Source organism: Ovis canadensis, chromosome 14 (genome assembly GCF_042477335.2).
Source record: "Ovis canadensis isolate MfBH-ARS-UI-01 breed Bighorn chromosome 14, ARS-UI_OviCan_v2, whole genome shotgun sequence".
NCBI lineage: Eukaryota > Metazoa > Chordata > Mammalia > Artiodactyla > Bovidae > Ovis > Ovis canadensis.
In genome coordinates, this window is record NC_091258.1 from 57973217 (window position 1) to 57994359 (window position 21143).

Here is a 21143-nt window from a genome sequence, read left to right on the forward strand (position 1 = left end):
ATGGGTTTGATCCCTGGACTGGGAGGATCTCCTGGAGAAGGATATGGTAACCCACTCCAGTATTATTGGCTGAGAAATCCCATGGACAGAGGAGCCTGGTGGGCTACAGTCCCTGGGTTGCAAAGAGTCGAACACCACTGAGCACACACAGAGAACACAGCATTGTATAGTGAATTCATTGTGATGTAGTTGGGATAAACAGGTTTGAAATTTTAACATGAATACTAAATCAGTATAGCATCTTTATAGAAGATAGATACAGAGGCTTATTTATGCACTCTTAGTTGTCTTTCCTTCCCTCACTTTCACTGATTTTCTTTATATAACTCACCTTTGGTTTCTGCTGTTTCTCTTCTTTCACTCCTTTGCTGATTTTGATTATGCTTAAAATCCAGTGTGCTTAACTCTGATATGGATAGTGACAGTATTTTCTAAACTAGTGTCCATATGCCTATTTCCATTCCAATTTGAGCAGTTGAATGCCAGAATAATCTGAAGTATGTCTCCAGTCTGTTGTTCAACAGGTAACTTTAAGCATCTGCTGTGTGCCACACACTTCAAAAGTACAGAAGCTTTAACAGTGACAGAGACAGAAAATAGGGTCCCAGCTCTTTGTAGGGGAGAGAACTCAGAGTCTAGAAGGGAAGTCAAACGTTGAACAAGCAGTTTCGAGTTCAGGGTGTAATGAGATTAAGTTCAAATGTATTGGAACCCTGTAATAATAAGTAGACTTAACCCTCCGTGTTATTAAACATTATTATTGACTGGAATGAGGGTTCAGAAGAGGCTGTCCAGAGGAAATGGCATTTCAACTCCAGATTTCAAAAAATAAGGGTGGGGATGAGAGTGCAGCGTGTAGAAAGTCTCAGGTTGAAGAACTGAAATAATTCCCATTAAAAGGGAGAGTGGAAAGAGTAATTGGAAGTAGAACCCATCTGCAGTCCCATTGGAGCGTGGATTATCCATTTTATACAGACTGAACTTTGTATAACATGAGAAACCAAGAATACTTCCCGGTTTCCTGCTGGGCAGCAGGTGAATAGTGGTGCCAGTCTCTGAGGTAGGTAGGGAGACAGGTGGGTGCATAGGGATCGGGGGAGTGTGGAAGGCGACAGACAGAGATTCCTCTGTGGGGCATGAGCGAGATGACGCATGGTCCTGTGGGTAATTAACCAGTTTAGAGATTTGGTTGAGTTAGGTTTATAGAAAGAGACAGAGTGTGAAGATCTTAGTATTTAATAGTTGAACAGAGAAGGCTGTGGAGCTGGTGTTTGGAAATCCATGCTAATTCCCCATTGCCTGGCAGACTTTACAGCCAAGCACTAAGGTTCCTCTATAAAATGTCTCTAGCTAAATTTGTTACACAAATCATACAGGACCCCTCATTTCCTTCCCTTTGTACCCATGTCAGATGTTACCAACTCTGACCCTGTTCCTCAAGTAGAACAGAATAACTTAACAGTACTCAGAGCTGTGTGATTTTCACACTAAATTGTACTATTATTTGTATATTTGGCTGATTTTCCAAAGATTAAGGATGTTTGATAGATACTCAGTTGAATATATTTTGACAAATAGTTCTAACTTTTAGCCATATCTAAATTCATATCCGATATATTCAAAAAAATGTGTGGAATAAATCAACAATAGGAAATACAACTAAGGAAAATGTCAAACTATTAAAATCATCTGAAATTCTACCACATAGAAAGTGTGATTTGTGTGATCGTCTCAATCTATATGTGGTAATGTTTGGTTTTAGTTTTGAAATAGGAATTGTTTTGTGTGTTTGAGGTTCTTTGTGGGGGGTGGCAGGGGAGGCCATTTCAAAGGGGTTGCGGGCGGTTCTTAATTTCTGTTTGAGCACTTTTAAAATGTGTGTGCTTTATTTGCAAGTGCCCACAAACTTGAAGGTGTTGCTAACTGACTCCTCTAGGCTCACTTCTGTGGAGCTGGTGTGTGTTTACTCAGCCCCTTGAATGGCGTGGTTGTGATTGCAGCTGATCTGGGGAGCCAGTATGGGGAAGTGGTTTGAGAGGATGGGGTCCAATCAGCACAGTTCAGAGCTCCCTTACTCTGCTTTTCTCAGCATCTCTGATGTTAACTGTTTCAAGTGTAAGCGTTGTGTGTAAAATTTCTTTTTACCCAAAGATTTTAGGTGCACACCTTCCCCCCTGCCCTGCCCCCTTGAGAATTGTAATCTACTGTTATATAACATGTCTTCAAATCTTTAAATCAGATTTTATAATGTGAAGTCAGCAGGGTAATTTTGTTATATTTTTATCAGGATAGGGACAGTAGGGTTCATGGAATTTATCTTTCTTCCTTTCTGTCTTAGCTTTTTAAAGATGATATCAGGTATCTGTTGACGATGGACAAACTGTGGCGGAAAAGGAAACCTCCAGTTCCATTGGATTGGGCTGAAGTGCAAAGTCAAGGTGAAGGGTACATTTTTCTCTTTGGGATTCCTAAGTTGGAAATTCTCTCACCTGAAGTCTTTAAATAGCCTTGTTATTTCTTGGTATACAGTGGTATACACCCATGGTAAGAAATTCAAAAGTTCAGAAAAGTTTGAAGAAGGAAAATCACTGGATACCTCATCACCTGGAGAAATAATTACTACGAATGTTTTAAGAATGTCTTGGTGATAACTGCACATAGACACAGGCAGTTGTGTGGTCACTTTATGTAAATGGAATCATACTACTTACATACTCTGACTTGCTGTTTTCAGTCAGTATTTTTTAAGCTAGTCCCTTATCAGTTAACATTTAATTGTTTCATATTCTCCCTGATGTGAAGTGTTGTTCCTTAAACTTTGGGACATATTTGTAGCTTTAAGTGAGGAAAAACTAATGTAGTAGTGACTGCTTTCTTTCAACACATTGTGTCTCAACTTGTTTTGCATAGCAGTGTTTAGCATATTGAAATTTAAAAGGTTCCCGGGAGATTTAGGGTGTTAGTTTGAAGCAGTTTCCTGTAGTTATCTACAGTAACAAATGCTTCCTTTTACAGCTCAATTCTAGTATTGCTGTGATAGCTTCCACTTATTGATACTATGTTCTGGGCATAATGCTTATTACCTTGCCTACATTGTATTCTTGAATCCTCCAGTAATCTGAAATTCTGAGACAGTCTCACACCTTTCCCACGTCAATATTGACCATTTTCTTGCTTAATTCTTCATAATATTGACCAATTTCTTGCATATGTATGCATAATTGTGTCATAGTGATAATTACTTTAATGGAATTTGTTTCATATTATATAATTTTTTTATTGTCAGGCATTGAATGTTAAACTGAGTAGAGGAAAGATGTTAGGAGTAAATTTTCTAATACTTTTTTTCCAGGAGAAGAAACCAGTGCATCAGATCAACAAAATGAACCCCAGTTAGGTCTGAAAGACCAGCAGGTTCTAGATGTCAAGAGCTATGCGTGTCTTTTTTCAAAGAGCATTGAGACTTTGAGAGTTCATTTAGCAGAAAAGGGGGATGGAGCTGAGCTCATATGGGACAAGGTTTGTGTCAAAAATGTGTGGCAGTTACTTGTATATCAAATGTGTGTTTCAGTTCTTGAGCTATATCAGAATCTAGTAATGTTGGGATATTGTTTTTATTCTACCAGATTTTGAGGACATTGATTTTGTTTTGATGTTTTCACCTCTAATTACTACATTGAACTATGAATTTTCTATATGTGAATTTAAGCAATATCATAAAACCTCATTTTAGATTCTAATATGTTCATGGTTTGTAACTGTTCACTAGAGAAATAATGTGACTTTACTAGAGTAAAATATTTCTCTGACTTAAGAAAATAGCCTTAAGAGAGCTTCTTACGTAATAGAGATTTATTAATAGAAGTCATAATATCCTTTTGGAGACAACAGCTTATGGGCCTTATTTGGCCTTGAAAGTAATAAAATTGCCTTTCTATTGAAATAGTTAATAATGCTTTGAGTTCTGAGAGACTTATCTGTACAATAAGGATATGTAATTATTCTTAAAAGTTAAAACAATATTTAATAGTATCTTGCAGTTAAATGTTACATTTTGGTATTTAGTGAATTAATTTTACTTTTTTTAAATTATACTCAATACTTTCTATGAGTATAAGTGATTAATCTGCTAAAGTTTGTTCAGATGTTGGTAAAGATTTGCCATTAATTTCAAAGTAAGGAGAAAAGTTTGATCAGTTTTAGAGAACTGAGATAACTTTTAGAGAAGGAAATGGCAACCCATTCCAGTATTCTTTCCTGGAGAATCCCTTGGACAGAGGAGTCTGGCGGGCTACAGTCCATGGTGTTGCAAAGAGTTGGACACAACTGAGCACATGATAGCTTTATATGTGCAAATTTTGAAATGGTTGAATCAGACATCTGAAATAAAGCTGGTAAATTTAGATTTTGGAGAGTTGCAAACATTAGTCTTTAGGTTTTGTGTGCTGTAAGGGATCAGTATTAAAACCTTTTTTCATTGTATTTTTATAACTGGTTTAGGAGGTGTTCATCTGTATACAGGGACTCAGTGACAAAACTTGGGACTGCAAATTGTTACTCTCTTAGAGTAAAATCTGTAACTAATGGATGTGATAGGCCAGTTGCCTGGGGAAGTACCTGTTGGACCCTGTTTTGGGTACTCTTAAGTAATCATACTTATCCTCACCACAGCCTTATAAGATGTTTATATAATTTTCCCCGTTTAACACATTAAAGAATTTGGGGTCAGGGGGATTTATTTGCCTGTGGTTACTCAGCCAGCCAGATAAGTATGTGAAGAACCTACATCCTATCAGTGCTTTTTCTTTCATACTTTGGTGTTTCTGCATTATGGGCTAGGATGGCTTTTCTCAGTTCAAAGCAGGAAACTTTGCTGAAATCGAATTAGAGTAGGATATATGCTTAGGAATAATGGAAAACTTTCTTTGTCCTGCCACATCTGAAAAGAATCAGCCAATATAGGAGTGCAGTGCTTGTGAAGGGAGTTTGGAGAAACAAAGCAAAAAGAGGTAGTTTAGTATTTCTGAGGCTTTAATGAAGTAGCTTTAAACCAGTCTGTGTCTTCATCCCTGAGTTCTGTACTCGTCAGACAAGCTTATTATTGACTATATGGACCCAGGGAAGGTTTGCCACCATCAGTAAATAGAATTGGTGTTCTGATCTTGTGCGCTTCGTCTCCAGTGCATTTGTGGACGCAAGAGTGAATTCCTAAAACCTGTTGGCTCTTGGCAGGCCCCATTCCTGTATCCCTAGAGCTGATGATCCCAAGCAAGCACTTGCTCACTTCTCTTCCAGACCAGCCTTTCCCTGGAGGGCATCTCTTGTTCTAGTTGACATGTTAGAAACTTGTGAAAGTGCTGTTCTGAAAGCATTACTAGCCAAATTAGTAAATTTGTGGGGAGACTTGTTAAATTGTTTAAATTATTGACAGGATGACCCATCTGCAATGGATTTTGTCACCTCTGCTGCAAATCTCAGGATGCATATTTTCAGTATGAATATGAAAAGCAGATTCGATATCAAATGTAAGTTGTTTGTACTTCAGTTGTATCATCTAAATTCTAAGTTTATTCTTTTGTTTTTTTTTTTAACAGCTAATCTTTTTTTTTTCTTCCAGCAATGGCAGGGAACATTATTCCTGCTATCGCTACTACTAATGCCGTGATTGCTGGGTTGATAGTATTGGAAGGATTGAAGATTTTATCAGGAAAAATAGACCAGTGTAGAACAGTGAGTGTTTCTATTTGCAATTTTAAAATTAAAACAATAACATTTGGTTTAAAGCAATGGAAAAGTAATTGTTCAAGTTACCTTGTGAGTTGCATGTTTAAATAAGCTTCCTGGAAGTTACAAAAAGGAAAACACATTTGCTTCTCTTATTTTTGTCTAAAATGGAAGCAGAAGCTAGTTTGCTTCTAACATTTCTAGTTTTACTGAATTCTTAGAAGAACTCATTCTGTGGGTCCTTTGTATTAACTTTTCTTCATTGTTTTCCAATTCTAAGAGTACTTTGGTTTTAAAATTCTGTTTGGTCACTTTATAGTCCCCTGTTCTTCAGGTATTTTTGTCAGTCTCCCTTTTTATTTTAAACTATGTTATTGTGACTTTATGTTATATTTGGTTGTGTTAATGCCTGAAATCTTTATGGATGAGCTTATGTCATTTCTGTTAGATCTCTCTCATAGTGTTTTGTTTGCTTATGTGATATATATATGTGTATATATATATTTTTAAACAATTATATTTGTTAACACTGTATCTGTGATAATTCTTTAAGGACCCACTGAAGATGTATTTCTTCAAACAGGATTTGTGTTTGTTTATATCTGGGTGCCTGGGGTTCTACCAACCTGAGATCACTTTTACATTCTGTTTTAGCTTAGCCCACATATATATTCAGACAGCAAATCTGCATGAACCCTATCTTACTGTAATGAATTATAAAGGAAGATATTCTTCCCTCATGAAGCACCAAGGTTGAGATAATTTTTCTTGCTATTTCTGCAGGGAAGAAATTTTTCTCCTCTTTTTTTATCATCCCCTTACTTGATGTGAACATCTCCTGTCCTGCACTAGTAGTGGTTGGACTGGGTGTATCTCTTAAGAATAAAGCCACTTGAATATTCCCTTTGGATTCCTGCTTTCTTTCTGAATTGAATTTGCATGTCTGAAGATACTTTGCTTTCATACCACTGAGGATTTAAAAAAACTTCCTATAAATATTGGAGCCAATATTTTGCTATTGTTTTAGGTTGTCCTTTTTACAGTAATGTTGAAATAAAAGGACCAGTTTACTTTCAGGAATGTCTTTTAAAAACAAAAGCAAAAAACCTAGTCTAGTCTATGATGGTATTCTTACTTTTCAGTGTCATTATTAATGCATTCTTAAAATAGTTTAGGGTAAGGGAATGTAGAACCATAATGCCAGTCTGACATCTTGGTTCAGCTTTCTGTTTAAATTATTTTGGCTATCATGTTTTTAATTTCTAAGAACTACATTTTTTTATGTCTTATCTTTTTATAGCAGCCTGAACAAGTGTCTTACTTTGTCCTGTAACATTTTTCTCGTTTTTTTACTTGCTCATCTCTGTTCCTCTCTTGGGCTAATGATACCCATATGTCTGGGCTTCCTTTGTTCCCATTTATAAATGAGTATCAGGATAGGTTAATAGAAGTGTTAGCCTGAGTATTAGTAATATTAGCAGATGTTTTTATTACTGTCGATTTCTCTTAGCAGAGTTACCCTCCCAGTGAAGCTCAAGGTCAACCATTGTCCCCTCTTCCAGCCTTGGCAGTACAAGTGTATACGCTTAGTATTCATTGTGGGGAGAGGCTACAGGAGGCCTCTGCCTAGCACTTAATGCCTGTCAAGGGATTTACTTCTTTAAGTTGGGGGGAATCGATAGGGTTCTTCTTTAGAGATAATTCATCTTAACAGATACCATACTACATGGTAGTTTCACAGTAAGAATTTGTGTATTAGCGTCCGGTATTCTCTTGAGAATTGTAACTTCAGTGCAGTTTGCTTTTTATTTCCCTTGGTTCATGTAATTTTTTTTTTTTTTTTTTGGTTTAGGTATTAGGAAAATGGTAATAGTGCCAGACATGCATTATTTTTCCTTTAGTTATGTGAATGTTAATATCACAGTCATCAGAAAATTAGAAAAGAAATGTAGCTCATTTGGTCCTTGTATCTGTGAAGACATTAATTAGAGAAATTAGTGCACTGGTCTTATTAGAAATTGACTTAAAGTTGATAAGAATAGCCACTAGGAAGGCACTCCAAACTGATTCAATGATGATACCAGAAACAAGTATGATTAGGCCCTTATTCATGCTAAGTTAGTTTGCAGAATAGTCTCGTCTTCAGTACAACGAGATTTTGGTAAGCTCAGCCTTATTTACAAGGTGGCTAATTTGAAAAGGTTGGGAAAAAAGTCAGCCTTTTAAGGTCTTGGTTTTCCTTATCTTTTGCCTTCTGGAAGGAATTATTTAAGTGAATATTCTACGGTATATAAATTATAACTCAGATTACTGATTTTTGCTTGTGTTTTTTTTTTTCGCCAAAGATTTTTTTGAATAAACAACCAAACCCAAGAAAGAAGCTTCTCGTGCCTTGTGCACTGGATGCTCCCAACCCTAACTGTTACGTATGTGCCAGCAAGCCAGAGGTGACTGTGCGGCTGAATGTTCATAAAGTGACTGTTCTCACCTTACAAGATAAGGTAAGTGCAGAGCCTGGTTCTCTTCCACAAGGTTACTGTTTGTAAGAAAAAAAACAAGTCCCCTTTTGCCTTTTACAGTGTAGTGTGATAAACTAAAAGCCAGATAATTACCCTGAAGACTGAGGTGTGTTCCTTTGCCACCTGTGTCCTGTTGGCTTTTCTCTCTGTGGTTTCAGAATGTGTGTTTCACATCCCAGAGAGGAATGAGTGCATTTGGCTAGAATGTGGACCACAGGTGGCACATAGATAGGTAGCATAGTATCTTTACAAGCAAATTCTGTGTTCCTTGGGTTTCTAGTGATGGTGTATTAAGCTAGTCCCTGAGCACACCTGGATTCACCTGTAGAGCTTTGGTGTGAGAGCTGGACGGTTAAGGTAGGGTTTGGTCCTATAGCCTGGTCCTTCAGTTCCTCCTAGTATTTTTTTAATTAGGGAAGAGCAAGTGACCTGAATGGTGACACTTCTCAGTTTGGAAATCACTTCACATAGTTCCTCTGATTATGTACATTGTGATGGTTCATGTTTATGTGCCTCCCGACATGAAAGAGTAGACTTCGTGGCCCTAAAGGCTGCTTGAGAATGAATGGCCTTTCTCCCAGAACTGGTTACATTGGACAGGTTAATTTGAACTTATGTTTTGGATGGAGAAGGAGCTGGACTTGATATGTTGGCCAGCAGAGGGTGGTTGCCCCATGTTCTTTCTTAGGAAAGAAATGATTATAAGTGGTATCTACTCATTCTTGAGCTAACAGTAATTCCACATATTTGGAGTATAATTGGATCTTTAGAGAGTTATCTGTTGTTTGGTTTTTTGGCTTGTTTGTTTGTTTAGGATCAGGTAAGATTTAATAGTATTTTCACTCCTGATCCATCTTGGAATTTGCGAAGGGGATATGGAACTTGGGAAGAGATGGAGCTTGGGAAGGGGAAAACTGTTTATCTGAGAATCAGATTGATGATGATAAGTTTTTCATCTATAAAACATCTTCCAATATTGAGTTGTAATAGAGACTAAGATAAAATATGTTAAGTGTCTAGCTTAGTACCTAATCTGCTGGGAAGGACAAAATACCAAGAGTCAGCCAAGAGTTCTTAGTCTCCATCTGGAGGAAGTGTTACCTGATCTTTATCAGTGATCAAACATGGGATAGAATGTGCTGCTGCTGCTAAGTTGCTTCAGTCATGTCCCCACCAGGCTCCTCCATCCATGGGATTTTCCAGGCAAGAGTACTAGAGTTGGGTGCCATTGCCTTCTCCAGATAGAACGTGGGCATGAGGTAATTGGGTGAATTCCAGTGGAAGGAGAGAATTAAGCGCCTTTATAAGAAGTCTAGGCTATTTGTGGTCTTTTAATTCCATATGTTAACATTTTGAAGTTTTTTCTTTATAGATTGTGAAAGAAAAATTTGCTATGGTAGCACCAGATGTCCAAATTGAAGATGGAAAAGGAACAATCCTAATATCTTCAGAAGAGGGAGAGACAGAAGGTATTATACATTGCCTTGTTCACTCACCCTCATTTGGATGGAGACTGCCTGAGTGAAGGGGTGCACATTAGTTTTTCCATTTACTGTAAACAGTACTGAGGGTCACACTGGTCAATCTGAATACTTCGAAGTTCCCATACCTCATCTGTCTTGTTGGAGAGTGTCAGAATTATTTTTGGCTATAGTTCCTTGCCCAGAAATTTGGGGGTATTGGGTCATAAGTAATTGGAGGTCGTGCTTTGGTTGGGTAGTAGCCTGTTTTTTATTAAAAGTCTAGTTAAATATGTTTTCACCAAAAAGAGAAAATGACTAAACGTCCTCCCATTAGTTCTAGCCAGCTGTTTTAAAGGCTAGGACCTTAAGATGGAAACTGGTCTAGAATCTCAGTGGCTTAAATGTGACCCTTTTCCACAGAATACATGTGCTATTGAGGGTGAGAGAGCATTTATTTCAGTAGCCTTTGGAGTGCTGTATTACAGGCATAGTCATGGATATTTGTAATTCAAGGGTAAATAGGATAATAGTCCCTGGCTTAAAGTATTTCACAGCCTAGAAGGAGATGAGAGATTAGCAACAAGTAGATTTAGTGTCATCTAAGAAATACTATAGAGAGAAGGTGTACAAAGTTTGAATTAAGTTTTGTAAAGGGAAGGTTAACGGGGCAAGGGGGCATATCACAGGAGAGAGGATTATCACAGGAGAGAGGATTATCACAGGAGAGAGGATTCCTGGGCCAATTCTTGAAGAACTGAGAGGGGAGAGTGCATTTGGGCAGAATGAACAGCATCTGCAAAGGCATGAACTTACAAAGCAATATAAAGGGCTTTAGGAATGACCAGCTGTTTTGTTTCCTGGTAGGTGGGGTGCTGTGGGGTTGGCAGCAGTGATGCAACTTGAGGATTTTGTGTGTCGTGTGTAGTGTATAGGTGTGTGTGTCTCTCCTCCCCACCCCCCACCCCCCCCACCCCCGCTGATTTCCTGCTCCCTCTAGGGTTTAAGCAGGGGCGTAATGTGTAATCTGCAGAAGATTAAGGCAAGGATGTGACAGTGGAGGTGGGGAGCCAGCTAGAAAAAAATTGAGGGATGTGAGAGATTTTTACTAATGCAAAAGCAAATGACAGTTTTGAGATTTGCAGAGTCTGAATGTAGAGTACAGGTGAGGAAGAGTAGCATTGTTAGGCTTAGACAGAACCGTTGCCAAGACTCTGGCTTGGGAAGTGATGCTAATTCACCCGGATAGAATTGCTCAGAGGCTATTTACCTTTTGAACATGTTGGGCTGTGGAATTTGAGTGAAAGAGTTTGGCAGTGGAAGTCTGGGTAGAACTAACTGTTCTCCAGAGACATTCCAGGTAGACTGAAAAGGTATAAAAGAAGAAGAAAAAAAAAGATAGTTGTGCTGTGCTTAGTTGCTCAGTCATGTCTGACTCTTTGTGACCCCATGGACTGTAGCTCACCATGTTCCTCTGTCCATGGATTCTTTAGGCAACAATACTAGAGTGGGTTGCCCTACCCTCCTCCAGGGGATCTTCCCAACCCAGGAATCAAACTGGGATCTCCTGGATTGCGGGTAGATTCTTTACCAGCTGAGCTGCCAGAGAATCCATTGGATATGTAGAAAACAACATAAATTTTAAAATTATAAGCAAAATTTAAGAATTTAAAATACATTTTACTTTGTATGTGCCAGGCACTGTGGCTATACAGATTCTATACAGTTCATAGGCAAGAGCAAATACTCAATAAAGCAGACTGACTATTGTGAGGAGAGACTGTAAATTGGGAGCTAAATGAGGAGGCAGTTTTGTAAATCAAACTTGAGCATTTGAACGTGCAGGAGAGAAAGGATGGTTAAAAACAGGAAGGCCCTAGAATAGGTAGGAGGAGATGGTAACACCAAAAGTTTGATTGGAGAGTTTGTTCTTCACTGGAATATTTATAATCCATGTGGCAAAGGCTTACTGAGTGCTAGTGGGTGCTTGGCATCATGTGCTACATCCTGGGGCTGTTCAGATTTAGCAGAAATGACATGGAAGAGAGAATTGAGTTGGAGTGATTAGCTTTTGGGGACCTCTCTGGCTGTCCATTGAGAAATGCAGAAAATTTATGTTGAAAAAATTATTGAAATAAAGTTTACAATTCAATAACTGAATTGTAAAATTGGCTGATGGTTGATATTGTGGGTAGCCTTTTTAGAAATAGTATGTTTTGAACAATTCTAAAAGTTGTCGTTGACTGCTGTAGGATTCCATATTAATTTGGTTTCAAAGGAAGAAGTCTCTCAGAACTTCTCAGTTTAGTTTCCTTGTTTTGGTAGTTGAGTTTTCGGGGCTGAGTTCCTAAGTGCCTGACATTTGAGTGAACTAGATTACTAGGGCCATCACACCCAAACACACAGGCAAGTGACTTAACACATTTTATTTTGGTTCCAGAGGCTAGAAGTCTTAAGATGAAAGGGTCTAGTGAGGGTGTTGGAGGGGTGGTTGACGGGTTTGGTTTCTCCTGAGGCCCCTCTCCTTGGCTTCTTCTAAGGATACCAATTAGATTGGATTAGGGTCCACCCCAACAGCCTCATTTTAATTTAACGCCTCTTTAAAAAAAATATTGTCTCCAAGTACAGTCACATTCTGAGACATTTCAGCATGTGAATTTGGGGAGATACAATTCAGCTTATAGCAGGGGATTTATTTTGTAAAAACTAAGGTTGACTGCTTCATGGAGATATAACTAAAGCATCTAAATTTCTCTAAAACAATTTTTAGCTAATAATCACAAGAAATTGTCAGAATTTGGAATTAGAAATGGGAGCCGACTTCAAGCAGATGACTTCCTTCAGGACTACACTTTATTGATCAACATCCTTCATAGGTAGGAACTGTTAATATTTAAGTGTAAGAAGTTATTTGAATATATAAACTTAAAGTGGAGAGAAAATGTTTTCTTACCCTTAAATCCTACTGTTCATTTGAAGCTGCACCATACATATGCTCAAGCTGGCCATTAAGTTCCCTGAGGTTTGACCTACAGAAAAATCTAAGAATCCAGAAAGAAATGTTTGAGGGTAACTCATCAGTGGTAGCTGATCAGAAAGACCTAGGGAGGGTAGAAATGCAGGTGTGTGAATAGTTATAATCAGGGGTACATTCCTTTTCATAGTTGAACTGGAATAAAAAAATTTAATTGTTAGAGATTTCATTTGGAAGGAAGAAATATCTCTCCTGTAAAACAAATACTTCTTTGTGATCTGGAACAGTAAGAAGAGAGCATTAAATATTACCATATACAGATCCCTGAGTCACATTTTTTTTTCTCTTTATTTTATATCCTGCCCACTTTATTTGAAAAAGTATCCATACTGTTTGCATTACAGGATATTTGTACATGTGTAGCACAGCTTAAATACAGATGGTTCTCCATTTGGTGTGGTTATCTGTTGAATAAGGTTGGTTCATGCTCATTGATACCTCTAAGCTGCACCCTGGCTCATGTCTTCAGGTTATATCTAACTATATAAATATTTTTGCCAGTGTTGCCATCTATACCCAAATATACAGAACTTGTATAATTGTTCGAGTATTATATTATATATACTTAGTTTATAAAAAGCAGGAAAGGACAGGAAAAACTGAATGTGGGTTATTAATAATAGTATAAAATGAGACAGGTGAGTCAGAGATAGGTCTTGCTGGGGGTGATCTCTGGTCTCAGTTACACACTAGTTGGATGTCAGTGGTGTGCTTGTGTTCAGTTGTGGAAGGACATGTACAATGAAATGGAAATACATCAGTTGGTGTCTAAAAGAGGAGGCATAATTAGGGTCTTTTTTATCATATCTTTTAGCTCCCTGGGAACAGAACCCCCCTTATAACATGTAAGTCTTTTGTTTGACTTTCATGTGTTAAATTTTTGTACATGTTTTTGGGAACTCATTACAAAAGCAGGGTGCTGCCTGTGAAGATGGAGGGAAAACCAAGAAACTGTGTAACTCTGCCCCCAAACACTCATCAGAAGAGTGTATATAGAATCTTTTCATATAGCTGAAGAAAGAATGCCTAAGAATTACACCAGGCCTCACAATTTTTGACTCAAGTTTTCTGCTTTAGGTATAAAAGTTAAAAATTTTTTCCCTGAATTGAAAGGACAGTGTTATTGACCATTTGAATTGAGCTTCGAATACATAAAAACCTATTATGTATCTTGTTTTAACACTTTGAAAATCAGAAGCCAAATAAAAGGTGTGTATGTATACGCCTTTTGAGGTTTGAGGACAATTTCTCTTTGGTGTGCCTTTTCTTTTGTAAGTAGTCATAGCAGTGGTTCAGTGTCACAGTACGCTATTCTCCTTACAGTGAAGACCTAGGAAAGGATGTTGAATTTGAAGTTGTTGGTGATGCTCCAGAAAAAGTGGGGCCCAAGCAAGCTGAAGATGCTGCCAAAAGCATAACCAATGGCAGCGACGATGGAGCTCAGCCTTCCACATCCACAGGTGAGTCACAGCCCCAGCCAGCAGTCACCCACCAAGCAGGACGGTTTACAACAAACTGATTGTCTTATGAACGTTGACCATAAAATAGAACTACTCACGGGACTACTAGAGGTGTGTGTTGGTTCGGCATTGTTTTAATGGAACTTTGAATGTATAACCCATGAAGATATTTTAAGACTGGGTAAAATTTTTATAGAAAATACATAGATTTTATTGTTTTTACAACTGGAAATGTCAGTTTACTAGTGCATAAAGATAGTTCATTCTGAGTAGTACTACTTGGGGATTTTATATGCATGTTTTGGGGAACAGTGAACCAGTGCATCTGACTATTTTGAATGAACAGGTGCTTGGTAAGTACACATTTCAGTTTTCTCAGAACCAGTGACTTTGGTAGAGTGTGTCAGAAGCTCTGTTTCCTGGGTTTTCAGTGTTGGTGCTTTACTGTTCTCCAGTGTGAATGTACACTACCTGCACCACCCGCGGCCCCCCCCCCCCCCCCAACACACACACACCTCTTCGTTCTTTAGTGTCAGGAAACTAAAAGTGACTCATTTTTTCTTCTCTATTTTCATTTCTTTGACCCTGTGTCTTTGGTATTCTTTGGAATATTGGTGCTTCTTTGGTTCTGATGTTCTCTGAGCGTTGTGAAAATAAATTTAGTGATCATCTAGAGCAAGGTTGCCCAACCTCTGGGCCATCAGCCAGTATCCTATTAGATCAGCGGTGGCATTAGATTCGAAATAAAGTGCACAACAAATGTAATACACTTGAGTCATCCCCAAACCATCCCTCCACCCTCAATCCATGGAAAAATTGTCTTCCATGAGGTTGGTTCCTGGTGCCAAAAAGGTTGAGGTCCAGACTGCTAGTCTAGAGTGGGCCATGACCCTTCACCCCTGCCCCCCCACCCCCAAAAAATACAAAGGTTCATCATCCTATTTTGAGTAAAGGACTGGTAGTTTTCAAAGATCATAATTTGCAGTGTGCATGTATTTTCCACCATGTGGGCAGGTTTTTGGAGACTAGCAATAAGGTAGGTACTGTGCCTTTGACTTGGTGGAATGTCGGGGGTGGGTGACACAATTCCAGCCATAGTGTAAGTTAAGCGCATGCACTGTAGAGCCCCCCTTCGTGGGTTTGAATCGATCCCGTCCTCTGCTGCTACTATGTGACCTTGGGCAAGTCTCTGTACCTCCGTTTCCTCTTCTGGAAAATGGATAATAATGTTATCTTCTTTATAGGGTGGTTGTGATGATTAAATGAGTTGTATATGCAAAGTGCTCAGAACAGTTCCTGGCACATTGTAAGTGCTATGTATATGTTGTTATTGTTGTTGTTTATTATTATTATCACTGCTACGAATATTAGGATATGCACCCTCCCCTTTTCTGTTGGAGAAATAGAAACAAGGAACTGTAACAGTTCCTCTGAATTATATAATGCTTGTTAAAATTTTTTGTTTTGATTAGGAAAGAAATAGATCCTTGTAACAGAAAACAGTGAAACAGTACAGAAATATGTAATGTGTAAAGGTTCCCTAAGGGTAGGCATTCAGAAGTTTGATGTGTGTTAGAAGAGTTAGTTTTTCATGTACAAAAAATTGTGGTGAGCTTCTAGTCGCCCCCCACTTTTAACCATTTCTTTTCCCTTTTTTTCTGAAATAAGCACAAGAGCAAGATGATGTGCTCATAGTTGATTCGGATGAAGAAGGTCCCTCAAATAATGCTGATATCAGTGAAGAAGAAAGAAGTCGCAAGAGGAAGCTAGATGAGAAAGAGAGTGTCAGTGCGAAAAGGTCACGCATAGAGCAGGCAGAGGAGCTTGATGAGGTTATAGCATTAGATTGAACAGAAATGCCTCTGAACAGAACCTCTTATACTCCATTAAGGCCTTCCGGGCAGAACCAGGTTATTTGTTACGTCCTTTGTTCCAAAGGGAAAAAATTGACACCAGTGACTTGAAGATGATTCTGCTCTCTTTGAAAGCATTCATTTTGCTAGAACTATTAGAAACATTGCAGTATGCTGTATTGAAAGTAGGAATATAGTTTTAAAACCCTTTGAACAAAGTATGTGCATAACCAGTCCATGAGATGAAACAACACAATGCATGTTGCCTTTTTAATGTAAATACCCTTAGGTATCATTTGACAGTTTTAAAATATTGTGGTTTAGTAAAGTTGATACCTGGTTATAAATATTATGCCTTTATTTTTGGTTAGAAGAAGAATTATTTTTAGCCTAGATCTAACCATTTTCATACTCTTAACTGACTGAAACAGATTCAAAGAAGTATCGAGTGCTATGCATTGAAACTTGTTTTTAAATGTTAACTGGCACTATGTATATTAATGTAAAACAATTGTTAATTTACTCAAGTTTTCAGCTTGTACTGCCTGGTATGTCTGTGTAAGAAGCCAGTTTTTGTGTATTGTTACAGTTTCAGGTTATTTATATTTGATGTTTTGTAAAACTCAAATACAACTATACTGTACTTATGGACCAAATAAATGACATCTGCATACTTGTTATACATGCCTGCACAGTTCATGTTTCTGCTGCCTTACTGGGTTTGTACATTGTATTTGCTGCAGGCATACTATTTTCTTTCCTTTTAGAAAATTAACTCGGAAATGGACATAGATGAGTACTGTTTACCACAGATGAGTACTTTTTAAAAGACAGTTTTTAAAGGCATGTTGCTTTTTAAATGATTGTAAACTGTTGGCCTTCTGTTGAGAACATTCAAGTGATCTTTGCTCAGCCCCAGTAACTTGGAGTCGTGGATTTGAGATTCCACATGGCAAGTCTCCTCCACTCTGGGTGTCCCCAGGTCATCCAGGGCCCTTCTTGCATGTACTCTTCTGGGCCCAACTCTGACCAGCACATGTGGCCAGGCCAGTCCGACGGATCAGCTCTCATAACTCCTGAACCTCCGAACGCCTTGGCCCCTAGGCTGCTCTCCTGCAGATGTGCCTGGAGTTTTCAGATAACAGAAACCCATGAAGCTGTTGTCCCCGTTCTGTACCTCTGCCTTGGTGTTTTTGGCCACTGTCAATGAAATTTCAACTTGGTAATTCATTATGTTGTTTGCCGTTGTGTAATTCTTACTCTGCCATCCAGCTTACGAAGGTTTCATTTTCCTCCAGAAAAAAAAATTTTTTTTGAAATTATAGAACTGTGTTACAGATAAAAATGGAATATCCTGAAATACCCTCTCAGAAGCAAATTTTGGTTAACTGGTTGGTCACTGATGGTCATCTCCTGTTTTGAAATTTTGAAATCTGAAGAGTTCTCAAGAAAATCTGAATTTTGGAAGTCTCTCCATTCCTTTAAACCTCATCCATCCTGCATTTTTCAACACAGTTATCAACAGTGTATTTCTAGCATTTTGTTCATGTTCTGTTTTCTTTCTTATGTGAATGTATAGTGGTATTAAATGCCAGTGTGATTTGTAGAGATGTGTTTCTCTCTTGGCAGACCAGCAGTTTTCAGTTTTGCAACAACTCTGTTATTACTTTTCCAGCAGTTTCTGTCTTTATAAAATCTGGATTTACCAGCAAAGCAGGCCTGACCGTAGTGGTCTTGTTTAAGTAGACTAAGATCCAAACTGCTACTCTGTCCCCGGAGTGTGGAGGTACTTTAGATCTGGCCTTTGTATTCATGGTTTTCCCACCTGAGTTTTCTCAGTTTATGGAGCCGGAAGCAGGCTCGACAAGCATGTTTCCCGAGCAGCTCCATCCTGAAACAGTCTGACAAACCATATTCCAGCCTCATTGGGAGCAGTCCAGTGACTCAAGTTTACCTAGAGAGTTCATTGTCCCAAAGATCATGCTGTGTACTTGGCAGGTACCATGAAAGGATTTGATGTTTTAATGAGAGCCTGAACCATTAACGGAATAACTGGTCAGGCAAAGATCATCTGTGGATGCAAAACCTAAAAGGCTACTAAGGAACAGAATCTTTGTGGAGTGCTCAAATGTTGCTATATAAACTTGCAAAAGTGAAAAGCTCTCTGTCTTGACAATAGACTGATCTATCATCATTGTAATCAAGTAATCAAACCTGGCATCACTAATGGGACAGCCTGGTATGTGCTTCCTGATAGGAGATGATGATTTGAAGGATCCAACATCCAGGCCCCTCACCCCAAAAAGGTAACTTGAATTTAGCATCTAGAGACTTCCAACTAACAGGAAGCAGAGGGAGTAGAGAAAAGTTAAACATTAAGGGGAAATAATTGGATGAATATACAATGTGTAACATTCTAGAGCTCAAGTGTAAAATAAATGATTCTTGTGACAATTGGAAATTTGAAAATGGAACAAATTGAGTGATAATGGAATTATTTTCTTAGCTATGGTATTGTTCTTATAGTTATGTAGGCCATTGTCCTTATTCTTGAGAGAGATTAGAGATGAAGCTCACAATACCTACAACTTATAAATGGCTCAGCAAAATAAAAACTACAGGAAGAAAAACCAAATTAACATTGGATCTCAATGGAGCCTATATATATTGTTTATTGTGCCATCTAACTTTTCTCTGAGAACTTTAATAATAAAAGTGGAGATATATTTTGTATTTTGCTTTAGTGCCTCTGTGACTTTTTCAAGTTTTGTACTGAATATATATCCTGTGATTGGAATCAGAAAAGTAATAAAGATTATTAAAAATGCCAGTTGGAATGAGAAAGTGTTACAGCAGTTCCTGGGTTGGCATTGATGAAATCAGCTTTACTCATCCGTATTGCTAGGCTGTGACTTAGGAAGAAGTCTCTCTCATTTGATTTTCTAGGGAAGTCAAGAGAACCAGTTGCTTCCAGTAGGTTAGTGGTCCACTGGGAAGCTGCCAGAACACACTTGGTTCGTGATTGATGTTCCTGAAACTCACCTGTTGGTGGCACATATGTCTGAAGTGGACTTGCTCTATGACCCAGTTCAGTCAGCCATCCAGCCATCTCATCCTCTGTTGTGCCCTTCTGCCTTCAGTCTTTCCCAGCATCAAGATCTTTTTCAGTGAGTCAGTTCTTCCGCATCAGGTGGCCAAAGTATTGGAGTTTCAGCTTCGGCATCAGTCCTTCCGATGAATATTCAGGGTTGATTTCCTTTAGGATTGACTGTTTGACCTTGCTGTCCAAGGAACTCTCAAGAGTCTTCTCCAACACCAGAGTTCAAAGGCATCAATTCTTTGGTGCTCAACTTTCTTTATAGTCCCAACTCTCACATCCATACACGATTATTGGAAAAACCATAGCTTTGACCAAATGGGCCTTTGTTGGCAAAGTAATGTCTGCTTTTTAATATGCTGTCTACGTTGATCATAGCTTTTCTTCCAAGGTGCAAGTGTCTTTTAATTTCATGGCTGCAGTCACCATCTGCAGTGATTTTGGAGTCCAAAATAATAAAGTCTGTCACTGTTTCCATTGTTTTTCCCCATCATTGTTCCCGTTGTTTCCTATGACCTAGGAACATGGGCAAGTTTACACCTCTTGTAATAAACAAAAAGCAAATCTTAAAAACCCAGAGAAATCAGGGAAGAAGAAATGTTGGCACGTGTTTCTAGTCATTGTGGCTTGCAGATGTGAAGATCTCCCATTTCCTTCGTAAAGTAGTGTAGCTAAGGACCAGAATCCATTTGACTGTCTTGCAAGATATATTTAGCAAAGTATTTTTATAGACCCTTTCATGCTGGGAATACATTATTTGTATTCTGCATACAGAAGGGACTTCTTTTGTTGTTTTTCCTGCATGTAATTTAAGTTCTAGCCAAAAATTTAAGAAATGTTTGAACTGCTTCACTAAGCAACTGGGTTGAACTACAGGTTTCTGAGGCTACTGTGCACTTGCTTATATTTCTGAAGACAGTTATTAACTGGTAACATTTTTGGAAGTTTTGCTAAATGTATCTCATAAAAGCTTTTTTTTTGTTGTCAACACCATGCAGCTTATGGCATCTTAGTTCCCCAACCATAGACTGAACCCAGACCCTCAGCAGTTAAAGCTCAGAGTCCTCACCATTGGACTGCCAGGGAATTCCCTATAACAGTTTTAAAAACTTCAAATCTTGCAACAAATGATAACTTACTACATACGGAAAGACAGAGGAAAGAGTATATCAATATTAGAATATATAATGCTCCAAGAAGTTCCTCAGGATTTACTTTAGAAGAGTTCTTTCTCAGATCAGTTTCGGAAGATGTAGGCATTGCGCACACCCTCATTCATTTTATAAACATACTGTTGTTCAGTCACTCAGTTTCCAGCTCTTTGCGACCCCATGGACTGCATCACGCCAGGCTTCCTTGTCCCTCACCAGCTCCTGGAGCTTGCTCAAACTCATGTCCATTGAGTCAGTGATGCCATCCAACCATCTTGTCCTCTGCGGTCCCCTTCTGCCTTCAGACTTTCCCAGCATCAGGGTCTTTTACAATGAGTCTGCTCTTCGCATCAGGTGGCCAAAGTACTGGAGCTTCAGATAGTAAATGTATTGCATCCCTACTTGGCACTATGCTCCATGTGGAAAACCTTGCCAAGTTTGCCAGTCTGATAGAAGTCTTTGAAAGTCGAAAGACACCGAGTGCTGGTGTACACAGAAACGTAACTTCTTACTGTAGCAATAGGTAGGTAGTGGGAGGAGGATCTGAGAACCCACATCCTCAGTTGCCAAGCTTTCCAGTTGGTCCCGGCAGCAGCTTCTAGCAGTACTGCAAGTCATCAACACCAACCTCTTGCTTAATGTGATTCCCAAAGCTGTAGCATCCCCAAATAGCTCCTCCCCATGGAGCTGCAGACTGACTGGGGTTTTTGCCCTGTAAAGTTAATGCATAAATTGCCATTCCTGAATGCAGGATAAGGTCCCAACCCTAATTCTTTGAAACTTCTGTGCCCCTGCTGCTGCTGCTGCTAAGTTGCTTCAGTCGTGTCCGACTCTGTTGGACCCCA

General features: G+C 38.7%; 1 protein-coding gene across 3 annotated transcripts in view; it reads left to right on the forward strand.

The window, feature by feature from the left end:
- The window catches only part of UBA2 (ubiquitin like modifier activating enzyme 2), a 30923-nt gene extending 12043 nt beyond the window's left edge, over positions 1-18880 (forward strand). Inside the window, exons 9-18 of one of the 3 annotated variants that reach the window (XR_011248695.1) lie at positions 2339-2438; positions 3353-3519; positions 5432-5525; positions 5618-5730; positions 8070-8225; positions 9616-9712; positions 12474-12579; positions 14061-14197; positions 15866-16718; positions 16794-18880. Coding sequence is in view for 2 of the 3 variants with exons in the window: in XM_069550336.1 (XP_069406437.1) it covers positions 2339-2438; positions 3353-3519; positions 5432-5525; positions 5618-5730; positions 8070-8225; positions 9616-9712; positions 12474-12579; positions 14061-14197; positions 15866-16047 (1152 nt within the window). In the remaining variant the exon portion in view is untranslated. Of the gene's footprint in view, positions 1-2338; positions 2439-3352; positions 3520-5431; positions 5526-5617; positions 5731-8069; positions 8226-9615; positions 9713-12473; positions 12580-14060; positions 14198-15441 lie in introns of all 3 variants that reach the window. The other 2 variants (XM_069550336.1, XM_069550335.1) reach the window with 2 other exon arrangements.
- Positions 18881-21143: the final 2263 nt, after the last annotated feature.